General features: G+C 42.9%; 1 protein-coding gene across 7 annotated transcripts in view; it reads left to right on the forward strand.

Annotated features, from left to right (window-relative positions):
• MPPED2 (metallophosphoesterase domain containing 2) overlaps window positions 1-15,204 on the forward strand; it is a 176,731-nt gene that overhangs the window by 58,951 nt on the left and 102,576 nt on the right. For all 7 annotated transcript variants that reach the window (XM_044425776.1, XM_044425775.1, XM_044425777.1 and 4 more), the window contains one exon: window positions 5,705-5,886. In XM_044425776.1, coding sequence (XP_044281711.1) covers window positions 5,705-5,886 — 182 coding nt within the window. The remainder of the gene's footprint in view (window positions 1-5,704; window positions 5,887-15,204) is intronic.

Genomic DNA, 15,204 nt, shown 5'->3' on the forward strand with positions numbered 1-15,204 from the left:
TTGCATAATAAAATCTCCAAATACCAACATCCCTGATTAAATGTTCTTAGTTACTGATTAATATTCTTGCCCTTATAATAATTTGTTTATTCATTATATTTATATCCTGCCTTTTTTCCTTCCAAGGAGTTCAAGGCAGCTTACATAATTCTCCCCCTCCTCCTAATTGCGAGCATTTTCACAGGAAAACTGTGTTGCATGTTAGGTTGAAGTCCAGAAAGTGTGCTGTCACAGTCATGTCAGAGAAAAGCCACACCTGTTGCATATCTCCCTTTGGTACACCACTTACATACAGAGCAGTTGTTATGGGGGACCTTAATCAGGGCCATCTGGTAGACATTCCAGTCTGTATGCCAGGATAAGCAACATGTGGCCCTCCAGATGTTGGACTGCAACTCCTATCAGCCCTAGCCAGCATTGTTAATGGGAATTACTGTTCAGCAATATCTGGACCAGTTGCTGCCACTGCTGAATACAAGAGATCAGACTATGTCAATTTTACTTCTGAGTCTAGTTGGAATGATTCACAGATCCAGAAAGTCATGCACTTTTGAATGTCCAAAGGCAAGTTAGTATAGGAACTGGTGTATAACACAGTCATGGTCTTTTCAACATCGTCCACGTGGCGTGCATAATATGGACACCAGTCCAATTCTTTTTGCATGAAGAGTGCAGATGCAGTTCTCAGTTAATTCTTAACTTCCTCACTTTAATTGATGATCTGAACAAGCCCTTAGTATCTCATCAAGATTATGAATCTTTTCTTTTGTCCCCTCTTGCTATCCTTGGATCATTTGGAATGGTGATAACTGTGCCATCTTCAAGTGCCACCCTATAACAAAGTAAATGAAGTTCAATCCATTATCCTGAGGTCTGAACAGATGCCATTTTATTTCATTCATTAAGGCACTCTTATGGCTGTGATACTTGCCAACAAGGTTAGGGTTAAGAGCTTGTCAGCATTACTTCTTTTGGAAAGAGACCCTCTTCTTGCAGTAACTTTCAGACACTTAATTTAGATCATTAGAATTACACCAGGGTTGGGCATGTTCTTCTGTTTTATAGAGTTTAAAACTTGGCTTCAACTTCAGGTCTGGTGGTGCAAATAATTCTGCAGTATGTAGGATATACTAGAGCTTTGAAGTATTTGAAGTACATTAAGGGAGGCAGTGACTCTAGTAAGTACGGTAGGAGAATGAGGATCTCCACTTCCAGTTGTATTGTTGATGTGTTTTATAATACTGGAGAAACATCTGGATCCTTCTATTCTGATCATAGGAATGACATACCTATGGTGCTTAAGTAGTTACTGTTAAGCACAGCTGCAATTCTTGGGTACATCTGGTTGGTGTACAGCTTTAATATAAGGTTTTCATTAAAATGTTTTTTGTATTTGTGTATCTTTTATGCCAATGAGCATTACTATTTTGTGGGAGAAGATGCTGGCTTATACTAACCATGAGTTTTGAGAAGATGTATGGATTATAGGTATGGCTCCAATAGAAGCATCTGTGACTAGAAATGTGTAGAAAAGCAATTTTAGCTAATTCCAGTGTTGCTTTCCAAACCCTTGCTCTACCTCCTATGTAGTACTGATGGAACTTTGAATTTTCCAGAACAGTTTTTCATGGGTGCAGTTGGAAGGAGACCCATACCCAAGAGCACTATTTCCCACTGGCAGAACACGATTCATGGAACTCTGAATCCAGCATACTGGCCTAGGCTGCACATAATGCTAAGCCATTATTCACTGAATTCCAGTTCGCTATTGCATATGAACCCCTACTCACATGATTAGTTAGTCACCTACAAAGCACAAATAGAAACTAAAAGTGTGTTCTTAGCTTATGAAGTCTGGCTTAAATGAGACTTCTCATATTGGCCTGGTTCACTTAACCTTGCTGGGTTATCATCATAGGTTGTGATAGGGTAGTTTGTCATGATGTTGAAACATAGACTGTTATTTTCCTCAAGGGATCTTTTCCACAAACAAGCTTAACAGGATATGCAAATTCACCCAATGTCTGAATAAAGAATTGTGATTTGTTGCTGGCTTGCTTGTGTTGCTGTCCACCCTGAGACAGAGGTGCCCACCAAGAACACCTTAAAACTGAAATTGCGCTGAAGGTTGGTAAAATGGGTGGGAGAGAAGCTAGTCAGATGTGGGAAAAACACCATGGTTTGTTTGCTTATTCACACAGCAGTTTATGGTTGAAGGAACAAACCTTGGTTAATATTAATTTTGGCATGATGTTGTGTGTGAACACAGTCACTGACCTCGTTCATGAAAAGTCATGGTGCTTTATTACCATGGTCTGTTGTGTTGCCCGGTCCCTGTGGAATTTTTGTGCAACAGTGTTTGTTCCTGAAATCATAGAATCAATGGTCTTAAGGTTTCCAGACTTCACTGCAGGGTCTCTGGTTGTCCAGACATGTGATTTCTGTTTTACCAATGTTGGTATGGAATTAACATAGAATCCCATGGAAAGAACTGCTGTGGAAGTGGCCAGTCAGCCATCTATTCTGTACGACCCCCAACTTCCTAGCAACACATGCATTATCAGCTGTTTTGAGAAACAGAACAAGTGGGCAAATACATGGAGAAAGAAGGGAGAATTGTGGCAAATCTGCTTATTATGATTTGATAAAAATTCTCTTGGGGGCTGGAGTGACTGAGAAGCATTGCAGAGATGCAGGTATACTCTGAAGTTAGAAGAGGGAGAACTAACCTCAAAACCTCAGCAGATTCATCAGGATGAGGTTGCTGCAGTCCATAGGGGGCAGTAGCATAAAGAAGGAGTTCTTGTTCATGGGGGTTGCCAGGATGCATGACCAGAGTGGGAGGATGGAGTGGGGAGCATGGAAACCACATCGTTAAGGAGGCCATATGATTGTCGGACCAGTAAGCCAGGAGAAGATCTACGCACTGTGGGAATAGTGCAGGGTTGTTTCTGTGAAGTGTGAATCCAGCCACTGTGTATTCCTTTAAAGATAATATCCCCAACAAGTGGAAAAATACAGTACTGTGGGAAAATAAACAGAGCCGGGTAGATAGAGCTGCAATTTAGGTTGGCAGTGTTCACTTTGTCTGCTCCTGTGCCTTTAAAACAGGCTGATGAGATGCCCATCAGACCTCTTCCTATTACTCTACTTGTGTACCAGGAACAGATTTCCAGGCCAAATGTCTACATTCCGGACCACCTATAAAAACAGTGGAACACGGCCAGTGGGACAACTCAGTCAGTTTAAGCAGGGAAACAAGACGAACTCTAAACATACTGGAAATACTGTCCCATAAAGTTTAGAACTTGAGATTGTTTTGCTACTACATATGATTTTTTAAATTTTATTTTTATTTAAAACATTTTTATCCAGTCCTTCCTGATGAAACATCTGAGGCCACTGATGCCATTACTTTCATGAAGGGGCAAAGAGTTTGAAAATTCAGAAGAGCAAATGGATTTAGATTGAAGCTGGAGGAAGCTAGGGAAATACAGTGACGGTATGTACGCAGGTGGGAATGTGAGATAGGCCTAAACAAAGTCTGGCAGACCTGCAGCTGGAGCAGTCTTCTCCAAGTGGATGCTTCTCAGATGAGCAACTTAGGAAGTCTGCACTGCAACTCTTTTATTTGTGATAGGTGGGCACCAGGTTGGAGAAGGCTGCTTGAAAGCAATAAAAAACAAAAGCCCATTTACTGGAGGTTATTAAGGTTTGTAACCATAGAAAACCATATGTTTACACTGTGATGTTTTTCCAGAAAATGAAACAAACAAATGCACCCTTTGTTCTTACACAGGAAGGCAGGCGGGTACGAGATAAACACATGCTAGCCTGTATAATAACAGTTAGGCCTACATTGGCTGTACAGTCATAGTGAATTTTGTCTATGATAACACCCTTACTAATTTAAGAATGGAGCATGTGTGTGGCATGTGAAAATCTGTTAATTATATCTTACATTTGAGATTGCTAAACTGTCATACAGGCTGCATAATTATTCAGCCTATCCATTATTTTCTGATGCCTTTTAAAAATATTTACCAGACTGAGCAAAATTTTCAATAAAAACTGCTTATTCCTTGCCACCTAAAGAGAAGGGCACACAGAACAGGTAGAAGGCTATAGATGCCATCCCTTACAGGTAACTTAACAACTTGCAGTATTTGTTAATGCATCATATTCTGGCAATACTTCTGGCAATGGTGTAATACGTCATCTTTTTATATTTTCTGATTTCTTGTTATGGTTAAAAGATACTAGTGAGAAAATGTAAAAATAATTCAAAGTACAATATTGAAGAAATTGTGCTCTCATCAAGCCATGGTTACTTTTCTGAGCCTACTTTAGGTTTGAACTTTATCTTTAATACCTTCTTTCCCTCCTCTTCCCAATAAAACCAGTTGCTACACTCTGTTACGTCTTCTTCAACAACATCTCCAGGATGCTTATGGGTTGAGTTGGGGATTCATTGGAAACCAAAGGATAATAGATAAGCCAGATGAATTGGTCTTGCATATACAAAATAAAATACCGCATAAGTGCTACCTAGAGTAGATTCATTAACATGAATGTGACAGGTTAGTTGCAGTTGGATTTTATAGTCTTTGATGTTTACTCTATCTTTTAGTACAATTTTAGTTGATTATTACTTAAAATTTTTGATAGACAAATATACCTTGTATATCTTCACTGACCTCAGTGCGATTTACATACAGTAAGTATAGGAGCACATCCTAAATATGATGTCACTAATAATTTCAGAGTGAAAGACCAGATCTGGAGCCAGCACTTTATTTATTTATTTATTTTTATTTAGGATATTTGTACGCTGTCCTTTGCAAAAGCCTCACTTCCAAAATCCATGCTATTGAATTACCTTTATAAATATTGGCACCTGAATTAGAAGTATAACACTAATAATGTTTGAAATACTTTAAAGACTATTACATTTGGCTGTATCGTTTGAATTCAGGTGCTTCAGGACATGGACAGTTAGTCTGAGGTAAAAATGGCAAATCTAGAAGTATACATCTAAATCTGTATAACTGTAAATCTGAAAGAAAATTGTACATTTATTGATGCAACAACCTCACAAATGATAATTAGTACTGTTTAATAAAATCAGCAACCAAATACTAATTATCCATTCATTCTGAAAAGTGTTGCATGCTGCAGTGCATCTGTGTGACATAGAGAGAGAGATGGTGTGTGGTGTGTCATGCCAGTTAGGATCTGCATTTATATTAGAACTTTATGGACACGATCTACCAACAGTAGAGTACATGCAAGGATAGTATTCCCATAGGTCAGTATCCCCTCTTCCATTGCTATGTGTGCACAGGCAGCATGGTGCGGCAACAGGGAAATGGAAAGACTGTACATGCCCCTCTATATTTCTTGCCTCAGTAGATGTTACACTGGCAGCATGACATTGAGTCAAGCTATCTGGATGAGGATGTGTCAAATGCATTCAGCTCTTCCATTCCCTTCAGTATCCCACTGTACTCTCTGAGCATGGTTTTGTGCATAATGAATCTTTATTAACCCTTACAGGACATGGATGCTGCATCTACATTTCAAGTAATTTATGCTCAGTCAGTATGGCCAACGACAGCTTTGGCTATTTGGTGCTATAGAAATGCAATAAATAAATGTGTGTACCAAGTTTAATTCTAATGGAATCTCTTATGTTTTTTTTTAGGGTTGACCCTATTCCATATGACACCCCGAAGCCAGCAGGCCACACACGGTTTGTCTGCATCTCAGACACCCACTCCAGAACTGATGGAATCCAGATGCCTTATGGAGACATCTTGCTTCATACAGGAGATTTCACTGAGTTGGGGCTGCCATCAGAGGTTAAGAAGTTTAATGACTGGTTAGGTAAGGAATTGCTGCTTGTTGGGAACCCCAATTAATCTTTGCTGTCTAAGTGTTGCTTTCAGCCTCCTAATTGTGGTAGAGCAATGAAGAGAATTCACCTTGCCACCTTGTATTCTTCTTATGTTTTTTGTTTAGTCAAAGCATGATTCTATTAAGCATGGTTTTATATTGCTTAATATTTTCTGTATCTGGTGCTTAATTATCTGGCATCCCATCAGGACAAAAGCTGAATATCTGGATGGCAGTTTTGAGCTTGCTGCTGTGCACATCCTGAAGGATACCTGGATTTCTGGAGCGTGCACAAGAGAAACAGCAAAACTGCTGCTGTTTCTTCTACTTTATTCAGTAGAGAATGCACTTCAGAAGGGCTTCACACTGCAGCATAATGCTGTGGGATGAACATATGTTTCAGATAAAGGGGTGCAGGCATATTAACCTCCTGATGACTGATGGCTCTGCTTACTCTTTATATGGTCTCCAAGGAGCAAGGCACCTGTTGTGGGGCTGAATTATGCTAAGTATATCCTAACAGCCCATTGATCTTAGCGAGCAACTAATAAGTTGACATGATGGTTGAACAAGTAAAATGAAAAACAGCAGGGATTGCTTTAAGTTGAGACAAGAGGATATTCATGTTACCAGGTACTGAGGTCCTGTATGAACTTTTGAGGCCAATTGTATGTAGGTAGTACACTCGGGGGAGCTTAGTTAAAGAAAAGGTGGAGGCTGGTAAGAAAGCTAAAACTGCAAACTGACCCTAAAGAATGAGCTGACCCTCTTTTAAAAAAATCTTGTCAAAATGAGACAACATCATTATATAGAAAGTCCTTCAAAGCAAAGCTCTGCCATGGCACTCTTATGACTTGTATCTAGAGACCGTGTCACTCAAGACCCCTAATGACATCATTAAATCCCACTGGATTCCCTTGGAAGGCCCTTGGGGAAATAAGAGAAGTGAAATGTTGGTTCATACAAAGGTTTTTTAAAGTTTTTTTTTTTAACCAAGCATGAAATAACTACTCTTTCACATTTTGGCCTTTCTTTACCTCTATTCTCTGTTTCTGCTGACCATCTTCCAGCTTCTTTTCCGTTCCTGTTTGATGTTATCTTAGATTTGACATTGTTCCCTTTTTCTTGACTCTCTCACCTTTTTAAGTCTTGAGTGCTAATATCATGTGCCTTTTATTTCTGGGCTATTATGTATGTATTTATTAGATTGATGATTGATTTCAGTATGGGCCAATAGCCAAAGCTCTTCTGGCATTTCACAAAAAATAAAAGGCACCTCTCTTTTAATTAGCATACTACTTATTGTACCTTTTGTTTTGAGTTACAGCCTTGTTTCATAAGGATATATTGTCCTATCCTTTTCTGATACAGTATAGAGGAAAACTGTGGACATTTAGTTACGATCAGCAAGTGATTATGTAATATTTATATCCTGGAGTCAAATATGCCTTGCATGAATGGAAAGGGTATTCAGCCTGCCTGTACCAGTCCCACTGCATTGCTCTGATTTCTTTATCTTGTGGCAGCTCTCTGTGCTTGACCCCATACTATGCCTGATGGTCAGTTGACCGACCCACAGGGGCAGCTGTAGAGGAGAGACCAGAAAAGCCCAGTTGGACAAATGGAGTTGTGCCTGAAAGAACCTGATTAACTAATTAAAATACTTCTTACTGTCCCTGTAGTAAAAAAAATGATTTCAGAGTAATTTGTAAAATAAATTTGAACTACAAGTACAATATGGCTCTTCCTCCTAATTACCTATTCTCAAGGAGGAAGACGCAAACCTTAGTAATCTCTCTCATCATTGGCAGGTTCTGTGTTGCAGAACTGTGGTCAAGTTCTGTCCTGTTTCTTAGCTAGAAGATAAGGGTTGATTAATTCAACTGTACAAACCCCAGCAAAGATAAGTAAGGAGATCAGCTTCCTTCAAATAATAACCAGACTTCTTTGTTCTCCCAGGATTTTCAAGTTTTTTAAAGGCACAGTGACATGCATATTTAGGTAGAAAATGGTCTAACAACTGCCATTATTGTCAGTATGAGGAGAATGCTGGAAGTTGTAGGAATTCTTTCTGTCTAAGCATGCATAGGATTGCACCCTAAAAGTCTTTTAATGTTTTAGAATTATTTTTCTATTTTACTATTTTATTTCTGTATTTTATTATTTTAGTCCCTGTAGTTGGGTTTTACCTTATATCTGATATGGTATTCTATGCTGGACTGGCACATTTGTTAACTTTATTGTTAGTTTTATTGCTGTCTCTCAAGGCAGTCTGTTCCACTTTGAAACAGTTCATCCTTTAGGAAGTTTCACCTGATACTTATCAATATCTGCTTCCCTGCATTTTTCCCATTGGTTCTAGTGGAGCAACAGAGGACAAAACTGCTTCATTTTCTGTCTGACAGTCTTTCTTGAAAATCTCTATCACACCTTCACTTCTCTAGGCAAAATATTCCAAGCTAGATTAGAGATAATTATAAATGATGATGCAGATCTTACAGTAATAAGTGTGCAAGTGAACCTTTCCCGCTGTTCTTAGTAGAACATAAGAACTGTGATGAATCAAACCAAGAATCCGTGTAGTCTAGCATTTCTTTTCAAACAGTGACCACCAGCTGCCTGTAGGAAACACAGATATAACAGGAGTGCAATAGCACCTTCCCACTTAAGTTTCCCAGCAACTGGCATACAGAGGCACACTGCTTCTGAATACTGGAGGTAGGATACAGCCATCTTAACAGGTAGCCATAGATAGACTCTGTGAATTTATCTGAATAGAAAATCTACATAGAGGTTTGGCTGAGCAAGCAGCTTGAGAGCTGGTCTTTAATGCAGATAACTACATTTTCTTCTTTACCCATTCAGTTTTTCTTTTGTCACATTTTTGTCCATTAACCAAGCCTAACCTTTCTCTGCCATTTAATGACTATCAGCTAACTTTTTCCCCTGAAGTTTTTTTCCTCTTTTCCTTGACTGATAAATTTTTATTATTGGTTTTGCGTGAAAGTCGTCTGGGCTTGTACTGCATGACCTTTGTGGTCACTTAGTGATTACACATGCCTGCTGAGGTAATTTATTCACTTTGTTTTGGTGTGAACACATCCCAGGGGTCTTGTAACTGCTGTAATCATTTGACCCTACTGACTGTTAAATGCTTTAAGCACAGTTATTTTAAATTTATAATTGTTTTCATTAAAAATCCCTTATAGTAACTTAACTGACCTTGCAGTAAACACAACATTACTGAGGATAGAACTAAAATTATTTTGTGATACCTGGTATATTTTTCTCAGCTTGCATGCTTAATGTTGCTATAACACAATGTTGATTCTTTAAAGACAAGAAATTCTGGCTATAACCTGGGAGGCAGTCTCATTGAATTCTATGGGACTTACTGTCCTGTAGATGTGCATACAATTGCATTGTTAAGTATATAATTGCATTTGTAGCATAATACAAAATATCTTTCATATACTGCATGCTTAGATGTAGGTAAAAGAAACCATGAGCACCAACTGAAAGGTGAAATGTAAGGGTTGTTTATTAAGGTGAATGATGAGATGCTGTGAAAGTGTAAATGTAAATATGATCAAGCCAGCCTAATAATGAAATCCTTTATTGATGTGAGTAATCAAGGGAACCACCAGCATTAATACTTATTGCACAGCTGCTTTCTGTGTCTCTAACCAAATCCTGAAATCATACTATCAGACAGGAAGAAGGTCTATGTTGATCTTGTTTAAATCAGAGCTTCATTAGCTTTGTTTTGCAGCAGATTGGTGTTATGATTCTTCGTCGTGGCCTCTGTGCATCACACATATGGGTTGCTGTGCCTGCGCAGTGCTTAGGCCGTAAGATTAGCAAGCTAACGGTTTTTGGCAGGAAAACTCCGCTCCCCTCCCCCTTCGTTGTATAAATAGAGCGGAGTGTCCGCCATTTTACTCAGTCTTTGCGACCGCCGTTCACTGTGCCTCGTGCCTGTTTGTCTCTCGCTATAGATCTGAGCCTCTTCATTGTTTTTTCTCAAAAACCTTAAACTCCTCTTGCTCCAAGTTTGTTCTTCTTTACGATTCTGTCCGTTTCTTTTTAATTCTCTTCTCTATATATATTAAAAAAAAAACAAAAATACTATCTTACTCTCTATACTGTCCTCTTTTCTTCAATTTTCCGTGATGGCGCAGCGGGTGGCATTCCGCAAATGTATTGAATGTGGATCTAAAATGTCGCTGGCCGATCCACATGATCTATGCCTCCTCTGCCTCGGCGAGGGGCATAGGACTGACAAATGCAGTCATTGCTTGGTGTTTACCAAGCAGGCGCGGAAAAATGGAGAATCGTCTCAGGAAGCTCCTATGGGATCAGGCATTAATGCAGTCTGACCAACTGCTCCTACGGCGTGGTTCCTCTTCATCCGTGCCTCCTCAGCGCTCTTCCTCTACCGTGAGTGCTCCGGCGAAGCTTCCTTCCTCGACCTCTGCCGATCCTCCACAGTGTCCTTCGGATGCAGGCGCCACTTCTGTGAAGGCTCAGTCGCTGCCTTCTCCCCCGGCTAAGAAACGGGAGAAGCGCAAGCATACCGGTCTGGATAAACCTTCCACCCATAAGAAGTTGAGGAAGGAGAAGGTGGATAAGCCCGCTCGCAAGGGCAAGAAACCTGATCGCCCAAAACACCGGGGCTCAGGGTCATCAGGCTTTTCGGTACCGACTGCCGCCACAGTACCAACCCCTTCGGGACAGGCCCTGCAACTCGTTATGCAGGTGACTCCACTGGGATCCCCCAGGCCAACCACTTGGCCTGAGAGCGTGCCTCCCCAGCAACAGGAGGGACCGCTCGCCAACACCTATGCCACCGACTGAGCCTTTCATCCGAACATCGAGATGAGAGTTGGTTGATCCCGGGATATGGCGCTCCCCCGGCTGGGGTGGTTACCAGCCATATCCCTAATTTCCTCGGGATCATAGATCACCATCGGCCCTGAGGGACGTACCATCCACCTCCAGGCATACGGAAACGAGGCGCCCAACCTCCCCTGAAACCTCCTCCTCCTCAAGCAAAAACCGGCCACGTTACATGGAAGACTCCAAGGATTTGGAGGTCAACTCCGCATCCCCTGATGTGGCTGTCGCGTAGCAAGGGCCTGCTTCACCCGACGAACCACATGTCTCTTTCACAGAGCTCATGTCCCGCTTAGTTCGTTCGCTTGTAATCGAAGCTCATCAACAGCCAGGCCCTTCCACAGATCGGTTTTATGATGTCATTCAGGGAGAGCAGTCCGCATCCATAGCTCTGCCGCTTATAACTACACTCTGCCAGGCTATGGTCCAGCCCTGGAACCAACCGGCCCAACCACAAGCTACCTCCCGCAGATATGAGGCCATGTATAGAGTTCGTGACAATGACATTCCCTTCCTGCTCCGTCACCCGAAACCGAACTCTCTTGTGGTTGAATCCTCCCAGGGCTGGGAGTCCAGGGGACATACCGCTCCTCGGGACAAGGTAGGGAGGAAAATCGATAGGCTTGCGCGCCGAGTCTATGCGGCCTCTGGACTGGGCGTGCGCATATCGAACTACAAAGCGACACTGGCACATTACCAGTACTTTGTCATGCAGAAGCTGGATAACGTCGCTTCCTCCCTTCCAGACCACCAAGCGGACCTTGCCAGGGTTTTCATTAAGGAGGCGATGCAGGTGGCGGTGCAACAGTTGTCTACTGCTCGTCATCATGTAGACACCGATTCAAGGGCCCTTGTCGATGCCATCTCGTTACGCCGACATGCGTGGCTGTGCAATTATAATTTCTCCAATGAGATGAAGCGCAGAATCGAGGAAATGCCATTTGACGGTACCGGTCTGTTCCACCAGAAGACCAACCGCAAATTAAAGGCGATTCACAAATCATGCCTAACTGCACACCTCATGGAGCTCCCGCAAAAACATAAGTGGCAGTGGCCTAGGTCTTCCTACCGGAACCAACCAGTTTGCGCCAGCAAAACTACCCTCGCCAGCAATATCAACAACGGCAGCGTCAGAGACAGCAAACACAACAGCGTTTTTCCCAAGGCCGTCGGTGATTCGATACCGATAAACACCCACGTTGACGGCTTGGGCGAACCATCCTCTCTTTCCCAACACCACTTTCCCTTCTCCCTTTTGGGGACCGGCTCCAGGGCCGACTCCCCATTTGGGAGTCCATTACATCTGATATGTGAGTATTACCTATCATCCAGTTCGGATATAGGATAAAATTTGATGTTATTCCTCCTTCGAGCCCGATCCGCTTCACACCTTCTTCATCGGTGCTACGCGATGAGGTCTCCCAGCTACTTCTCAAGGGAGCGATTCGACAATTGTCCTGCTCAGAAGGATTGCATGGATTCTATTCCAGTTATTTTACGGTCCCGAAAAGGGACGGTGGTCTTCGTCCAATCCTGGACTTACGAACTCTTTATAAGTACATCAAACCAAGGAAGTTCCAGATGACCACTTTGCAAAATATCCTTTCATTATAGAAAAGAGAGGATTGGTTCGCCTCACTGGATTTAAAGGACGCTTATTTTCGTATTTCCATCCATCCTTCACACAGACACTTTCTACGTTTTACTGTCAGATCCGACCTGTTCAAGTTTAACGTCCTACCTTTTGGCTTGGCCACAGCCACTCGAGTCTTTACGAAGTGTATGGCGCCGGTGTGTGCACACGTGAGGACACGGAGAATACAGATATACCCATACTTAGACGAGTGGCTAATCGTCTCGCAATCCGAGCAAGCTCTCCTGTCTGATATACAAATGACCCGCGCTCTACTTGATGCTCTTGGTCTCTGCATTAACTGTGACAAATCGTCCCTTATTCCCACGCAGGTCATCGATCTCATCGGGGCATGACTCGACTCAACGCAGGAAAAAGCCTTCCTCCCACCGGAACGTCAGAATGCCTTATGCAGCCATATTCATCGGATTCGGCTACACGGAATGGTCCCAGCCTTATCCGTTCAGAGACTACTGGGGCATATGGCTGCTGCAATTGCCATTGTCCCATATGCCAGACTATGTATGCAACCCATACAACTGTTTTTCAACGCTGCTTTTCAACTGCAACAAGATCCTGCCACCAGACCGATTCTGATTCTGTCTGCAATCCTTCACACTTGAACGTGGTGGACCATCACAGACAACCTGTCGATCGGTGCCCCATTTCAACTCCCTCAGCCAACAACAACTCTGTACACCAACGCATCCCTTCTCGGATGGGGTGCGGCATGTTCAGGACTTCGGGTCCAAGGTACTTGGAACCGACGAGAGGTGAGGAAACATATCAATTTCCTGGAACTTCTGGCGATTTTCAATGCCCTCAAGGCTTTCGAGACTGTGTTATGCCGTCAAGTTGTCCAAATTGCATCAGATAACATAGCGGCAGTTTTCTACATCAACAAGCAGGGGGGCACAAAATCCCCAGCCTTAGCACGCCTGTCGATGGACATTTGGGACTGGTGTATACCGAGGAACATCGTGCTTATGGCAGTTCACCTGGCCGGAACCGACAACGTCAAAGCAGATACATTAAACATACAAATGTCAACAACCCACGAATGGGAGTTGGACAAACAAATTTGCGAGAAACTCTTCCGCTTGTGGGGTTATCCGGACGTGGACCTGTTCGCCACTTGAGAGAACAGCCTGTGTGCCCTATACTGTTCCAGAGCGGGCGTCGGGCCGGGATCGATGGGGGACACTCTTATGGTCCCTTGGAGCAACATGACTTTTTATGCGTTTCCTCTGATCCCACTCCTGACAAGAGTGGTTGCGAAAATAGCCCAGGACAATGCCACAGGGATACTAGTGACTCCGTGGTGGCCGAGACAACCATGGTTTGCCACTCCTTTGCTGCTGTCCAGAGGAACGCTCCTTCATCTACCAACTCTTCCGCATGTGTTAACACAACAAGGAGGAGCAATCCGTCATCCGGATATACTCTCTCTGAAGCTGACGGCATGGCAGATCACCTGATTCATGCCACTGAGTCGGTACCTGGGACACCTCACCCTATGGGTGACCTTACTCAAGAGACGGTATATGCGGCCCCGACTTCGGATTCAACAGCAACTGCCACGGTACCGATTCCTACAGACAGAGAAATTCAGGCGATTCTCGATTCTGCATTGAGACAGTCTACTCGTTCCTATACGGCTAAATGGAGAAGATTCTCCTCTTTTGCAGAGTGCCATTCTTTTTCCCCGGGAACGGCTTCAGTCACCAATATCTTACAATTTCTCTTGTATTTGCATCATGAGGGACTTAAACCATCATCCATCAAAGTTTATGCAGCTGCTATATCTCATTATTGTGGCACTATCCACAAATTATCAGTCTTCTCTCAACTGCTGGTTCGGCGTTTCATTAAGGGACTACAAAATTTACATCCATCTATTCACCCTGCCATGCCAATGTGGAGTCTTTCTGTAGTGCTCCAAGTGCTTACCAAACCATCGTTCGAGCCTTTAGCAACTGTGGACTTATGCCTGGTGTCATGGAAAACTGCCTTTCTCGTAGCAGTTACATCAGCACGGAGAGCTAGCGAAATATGTGCTCTCCGCATAGACCCACCGTTTCTGAACTTCCATAAGGAAAAAGTCGTCCTTTGGATGGATTTCTCCTTTTTACCCAAGTTGGCCACACCGTTCCACCTGAATCAGGACATCGTTCTGCCGGCATTCTTTCCATTGCCGTCGATAGAATGTGCTCTACACACGCTTGATGTTCGCCGTTGTTTGGCCTGTTACAGATCCCACACTGAATCTTTTCGTACTACTAATAGACTTTTTGTTAAATACTCCGAGCGTGAAAAGGGATCACCAATATCATCTCAGAGGCCCTCTAATTGGATCGTCCAGACTATTGTCCTGGCTTATCAGCTATCTAAAATAGACTTACATGTCTTTCCAAGTGGCCACTCTACACGAGCAGTAGTGGCCTCGTCTGCTTTTGCTACAGGGGTTTCACTGCAAGACATCTGCAGAGCTGCAATCTGGGCTGGTCCATGTACTTTCACCAAGCACTATCGGCTTGATGTACGTGCCAGACAAGACTGCTCTTTTGGTAGAGCTGTTCTCTCATCCGTTCTTTGCTGACGACACCTCCCTCCTCCAACTGTGGTAAGCTTGTGAATCACCCATATGTGTGATGCACAGAGGCCACGACGAAGAAAAGCAGGTTGCTTACCTGTAACTGATGTTCATCGAGTGGCCATCTGTGCATTCACATAACCCACCTGCCGGCCCCACTCAGTGTCGGTGAGTGGATATCATTTTT

This window comes from Varanus komodoensis, unplaced genomic scaffold (genome assembly GCF_004798865.1).
Source record: "Varanus komodoensis strain SLA01 unplaced genomic scaffold, ASM479886v1 scaffold16, whole genome shotgun sequence".
Lineage (NCBI taxonomy): Eukaryota > Metazoa > Chordata > Lepidosauria > Squamata > Varanidae > Varanus > Varanus komodoensis.